Raw genomic sequence first — 6,016 nt, forward strand, 5'->3', positions numbered from 1 at the left:
TACAACTAAGACATGCAAACATGCAAGGAATGACATGCAAAAGTGCAACTAGCATACACAATGCTATGAACTACGAATGGCACACTCAATGCACATGACGCTATATGGCATACACAACGCACATATGACAATAAACATACACAGAGGCATAATCAAGGCATACACAATGAGACGATCAAGCATGCGATAACATGGACATGGCATACACAATGCAAGATGGACTTAAACGAAAATGAATGGGCTTCAGCCACACTCAAATCAGTGGCCAAACATGATGAAATTAGGCAACAAAACACATAAATATGCACAAATGCAAGGGACCAAACTTAAGGCACCAAATGTAACTCTACCAAAGCATGGCAAGGGATGAAACATAGCATACAATCACACATTTTCCAGCTCTGAAATGACATGCAAGATGGTCCTGAATCATGTAAACACCTCACACAATGCATGCTAGATGGCTCGGATATTGAAACCAGTGAAGTGCATTACACTAGAGGTACACAAAGCAATGCTTAAATGACCCAACCAGCCCCAAAAAGTCCCTATGCAGGTCCAAGACAGTGGGAAAATGGTCTAAAATGATGGCTCGAAATGCATAAAAATGAAGCTCATGTAATAGCCCAAAAATGAGGCATACAAGCACAACTCTCAAACGTATTTAAAGAGTGGAAAACATGGGAATATGACATAAGTATAAGCTCTGAAATAACATGCACAATGACCCCAAAACATGCAAACACCTCAATATAAGCATGCAAGAGGCTTCAAAACTCAAAGCTAGGCAAGGGTATTACACTACAACCATGCATAGCAAACATCATTCGACCATAAGGCCTAAAAACAGAGCTAAGGAAGTTCAAAACATGCACAAAATCAGTTTAGAACATGGCCAAAATATGCTAGAATCAAAGGCCAAAACAACATGCATTACAAGCTTACACTACAAGCATGTGAAACATTTAAGAGGCCACTACAAGTATGACATGCCAAATAAAGCCCAAAAATCCACTGAAACATGGTCAATGCATGCAAGAATGACATGATCCTTTGATAAGTTATGAAGAGGACACATGCAAGGTGGACATCTAATATGGCAAAACAAGCGCTGGAAAGAGCCTATGCAGGTCCTAAAACTCATCAAAAATGGCCTGAAACATGGTTTGGAAGTATGCAAATAAGGGCTTCTTTGCAAGGCTAAAAATGCTTGAAAACAAAACAAGGAGAGAGAGGGTCACCCCTCTCTGATTTTGGCACTCAAAACAGCATGCTAGCCACTGAAAATTCACTGGATTTCAGTGGCTAAAAGGCCAAACAAAGGCCAACACAAATGCTCTAAGGCATGGCTCAAAACAAGGTAAAATGAAGCATGCAAAGGGGTAGATGACCCCCAAAAATAAAATGACCTTAAATAAATATGAAAAGGACCTCAAAACAAGACTTTTTTCAGTTTACATCAAAGCTCAAATATGCTTGCAAGTATGGCTAAAAGATAGAGCAAAATAAAGCTTAAAAGAGGGAATAGTGTGTTACCCTTGTAGCTTCAGCAAAACCAGTAGTTTCTTGGACCAAAAACCAGCTCTTTGAGACCTCTCAAGACCCTCCAAGAACCTTAGATCAATGGTGGAGGTGTGTGGCTATGAGGTGTGGTGTTAAAAGCCAAGAACAAACACCTTTTCTAAGCCTAGAATGTAGAGATATAGAGAGATATATGTGCTTTTTCTTAGACAAATTTTTTTCAACCCCTCTAAAGGAGAGGGAGGCCCTTTCTTATAGAGAAACAAGGGGGTTCAAGCTTCTTGGAGAAGCTAGAGCAAAGGTTCAAGCTTCTTGGAGAAGTTAAAACAAAGGTTCAAAAGGTTCAAGCTTCCTCAAGAAGCTAAAACAAATGTTCAAAAGGTTCAAGCTTCCTCAAGAAGCTAAAATGAAGGTTCAAAATGTTCAAGCTTCCTTAAAAAGCTAAAAAGAAGGTTCAAAAGGTTCAAGCTTCCCAAAAATCATGCCAAACGGAGAAAGTTAAGCGGTCCCGAACCAAGGCGCACGGCCGACGGCTCTGAAAATTGAAAACTGGTCTCCAAACGGGAACAGTGGTCTACGACCACGAAAAGTAGCCTACGGCCACTAAGAGATGGTCTACGAGACCTCTCCCTCCTTTTAAGAAGAGAAAACAGAACCTGGTTCGCAAACCGAGGCAAAGCACAAAAGAGTCCCGAGGTCCGGAGGCAAGGCTCTCAACCGAGACTCTATAACCTCAAAACAAGCACAACATGCGTCATCATCGAGCGCTCAATCGATGACGTTTGAGTCTTAAGGTCGGTCAAAAATGGGGTGTCTACAATTACTAAAACAATAAAGAAATAAATAACTAAATAAATAAATAATATAGAAGTATTTGAAGAATTGGACCAACGTGACACCAAAAGTTAAATAAATAAATATAAAAGTAATAATAATAATAATAATAATAATAATAATAATAATAATAATAATAATAATAATAATAATAATAATAATAATAATAAGACAGTTATCCAAACAAATCTGTGAATTAATTAGGATGGAATGTGGCATTTGTGAGTTAAGACACCTGTACAGAATATATATGATTAGGCTTCGTTTGGGGAGTTGCTATTTTAGCCAAAAAGCCAAAAAGTTACTAAAAGTTGTCACATCATCTCTCTACTTTTCTGCACATATTTTCGTAAAAAGCCAAAAAGTTACTAAAATAGCTTGTTCCCAAACGAGGCCTAGTCATCATTATGAGGATACGAGCCTTGTGTATATAAGGCAACCAAGGTAGCAAATTGAAGGTACCAAAAAGAAGGAAATTCGGAGAGATACTGCGTAGAAGGGAGTCTCAAAAAGATAGGAAAATTAGGAAGGAAATAGTAAGACTCAATCATTAGAGGACTTTAATAACCATTAGCCTCTGTTTGGCCACTTTGTGGTCCTTTGTTTGTCATGGATCCATTGACTTCTGTTCTGATTGTCACTCTTGTGACCTCTGTTTTGTTTGTTCTGTACTGTGGTTATGGTTATTTATTTACATAATTTTCGTATTTAAGTTTCTGCCACTTTAAATAATTTGTTTATTCAAATTAAGTTATATAAATGTTTTAACTTAACTAACTATCCATGGTTATTTCGTGTTCCCTATACTCTTGGCATAATAGTTTTCATTCTGCTATGTGCTTATAGCTGTTACCCTTTCTGGTGATGAGATGTAAGGAAGACCTGTAATCTCGGGCTGCATAAGAATTTTATGTTGATTTGTTATTTTGTTTTTTTCTTTTCTTTTCTTCCTTTTGTTTTTACTGATGGTCAGTCACTGAATAATAAAATAATAAAAGCCCTATAGATGTACTTTTTATCAACATAGTAGAATGAAGTTAATTTTTTATTTAATTATTTCCTACTTCCATTTTGCATCCGCCTGCGCCATTCAATTTATTAAGCTTAGAATTATTCAAGAAGTTGCGATTCTAACCTTAAGGCCCTGGGGTTGGGTTGTGACATTTGATTCAAAAGATATAGACCATAGTCTTCAATTTGAGCCTCAGTTGGTTCAGAAATGGCAAACAATGTTCGAATCTTATGTGTAAGATCATCACATATATGCATTGAAAATTGATTCCATAACGCATATGGTTGTAATGGAGGACACTGAGTAAGAATAATAGTAAACAATCTCCTCAATTGATAACCAATTTTCATAATTGCAGCATCTTTAAGGCATTGTATCCATTCTTCATCATCTTCTAAAGTCCTCTTGCAACACATGCTGATTTAAACGTATCATGCAAAACATTGTTGACCGTGCATAAGCATTGAAACGATTTTGGTCCTTTGACAACAGTTAATAGCAAACACAAATAAAATCTCTCACCACAATTAGGGCTAGCAAAGTACATTCTACCGATTGCATATCCCTGCTATCTTGATTTCTATATCTTTTCTGAATTAAGTCAAGCAAAATGTTGTGGAAATTCTTGATAAGTGAATGGACATTCATCTTCCATAGAAATGCAACATGCAAAAAAAACCAGTAAGCGTTGACATTTGTTGCCCAGCTCTAGAAACAATTGCTTCTAATGATTCATCAAGATTAAAAAGAACGCGGTGCATTCTTGGTAAACGAATTGTTAAACGTACAACTATTAGTATCTCTACATGTAATGGATGACTAAATATTCTCCAAGCAGCTTCTGGAGGTCCAATATACTTCGTATCGAGATATTGCTGGATCTCATTTATCAATCCCAACACCATCGTTGTACGATCATAACCCTTGTAAATGTACATGTGTATATATTTGACACATCTCATTCCGATACAAACTTTCACATTTATGTGACAGTGGAAACGTTTAGAAAGATATACATTGTATGGTACGACGTCTTTGTTATCAACTTCTTTCCCCCTTACAATATGAACTTGACCATTATTGCGACGACGATAGATAGGATATCCATCTTGATCCATAGTAGTTGTTTCTGCGAACGCTCGAGGGTATCTCTAAGTGCATTTGCCATTTTCCATATATGGTGCTTGTGGATTTCGAGCACTACATGGTCCACGTACCATACAACACTTGATAGTTTCAAAAAGCATAGGTTCATCTTTTGGATCTGGAAATTCTGCACAAACCAATTTGTCTACTTGAGCTCATGTCCAAATTTTGTCTGGACCCTTAAGAAATAGAAGTGCATGCATATGAGGAAGGCCTCATTTTTGGAATTCAATTGTAAAAACATGCGCAATTTTATTATCAGACACTCGGTTTGTTTCTATCCCCTTCATCAAACACTTTCTCTTCAACTCAAAAACACGGGCAATTAAATCAGGACGATCAATAGGTTTTTGGTGTGGTAATAATGCCGAAGTAATTTTTGGCCAATTAGGATTTACAGTCATGGTGAGAAAAATGTTTAGATATTGGTTATATCGTGTGATAGCCATTGAATCTTGAAAGGTTTCAAACATGTGTCTAGGACCTCCAGGAAATGAAGATGGCAAAACAAACCTTTGACTAGTTTGATTAGGTAACAGGTCATTTGGATTAATATCTGTCAAATCTTGGTAAAGTTCAACGCGGATTTTCTTTTGATTAAGCTTGTAATAAGTCAACCTATTTTGTTCAGTTGCGGCCTAAGCATCTGCCAAAAACTCTTGGAACAATTTTCCAGCTCTTAAAATTGTTGAATACTTTGTGGGTTGTTCAAACAAACGATAACTATAAAAATCCATTTGAGTAAGCCGATCAGTTGAAGGATGATCACGTTGAACATCCCACAGTTTCATTTCAGGTTCCCATCCAAGCTCACCGTATGGAAATAATAAAACATAATTTAATGGCAAATATGCTGGGTGACATTCATTGATTTGCATTAGCTTATTATTTCCTTGTAGATGTAACATAATATCTCTCATTCCACTAACCTTGGTTCTATCACCTGGTATTACAACTGCAATCTCATCTATAGTTGGTAGGTTATACCGGCGTCAATTTGTTGTTGAACTGTAGTGGAGATGAGTAGGTAAATTTCGTCCTGTCAAAGATAATTGATTTAAAATTGCATGAGCCTGACAAAATTTAGCAACGAATGCATTAACATGTAATAAACTCTCTTGAATAGTTTTTAGAACATCTCTTCTTAATTGAGGATTTCTACAATTGCGAACTTCTAAAGCTGAATTAGGGTCATAAATGTACAATTGCGCATAAGCGGTATCTTGCCCTGATTGTGGTAATAGTGATCCTGTTCGATGTCGCAATTCCCTATGGATAATGAATGATGTAGGGCCTCTTCCAGTAAGTACTTTTGGATCTAACATAGCACCAAGACTTGTAAAAGCATTGGTTGCATTGTACACTCGAGTATAACGTCAAAACGATTTTGATTTATCATCATTCCCATCATATAATGCTTGAAGAAGTGAAGGGGGTGTAATAAGCAGATGAGGCTTAACCTTTCCTTTTGAACAACATGTTCTGAATAAAGGACGATTTGGA

The 6,016-nt window shown here is 36.8% G+C and overlaps 1 protein-coding gene across 1 annotated transcript; it reads right to left on the reverse strand.

Moving 5' to 3' along the window:
- Window positions 1-4,011: 4,011 nt before the first annotated feature.
- On the reverse strand, window positions 4,012-4,485 carry LOC145813621 (uncharacterized). The gene has a single exon (XM_082909300.1). The coding sequence runs from the start codon at window positions 4,483-4,485 to the stop codon at window positions 4,012-4,014; it is 474 nt and encodes a 157-aa protein (XP_082765426.1).
- Between the last annotated feature and the right edge of the window lie 1,531 nt (window positions 4,486-6,016).

This window comes from Camellia sinensis, chromosome 2, assembly GCF_055761805.1.
Source record: "Camellia sinensis isolate YWXY chromosome 2, ASM5576180v1, whole genome shotgun sequence".
In the NCBI taxonomy this organism is placed as follows: domain Eukaryota; kingdom Viridiplantae; phylum Streptophyta; class Magnoliopsida; order Ericales; family Theaceae; genus Camellia; species Camellia sinensis.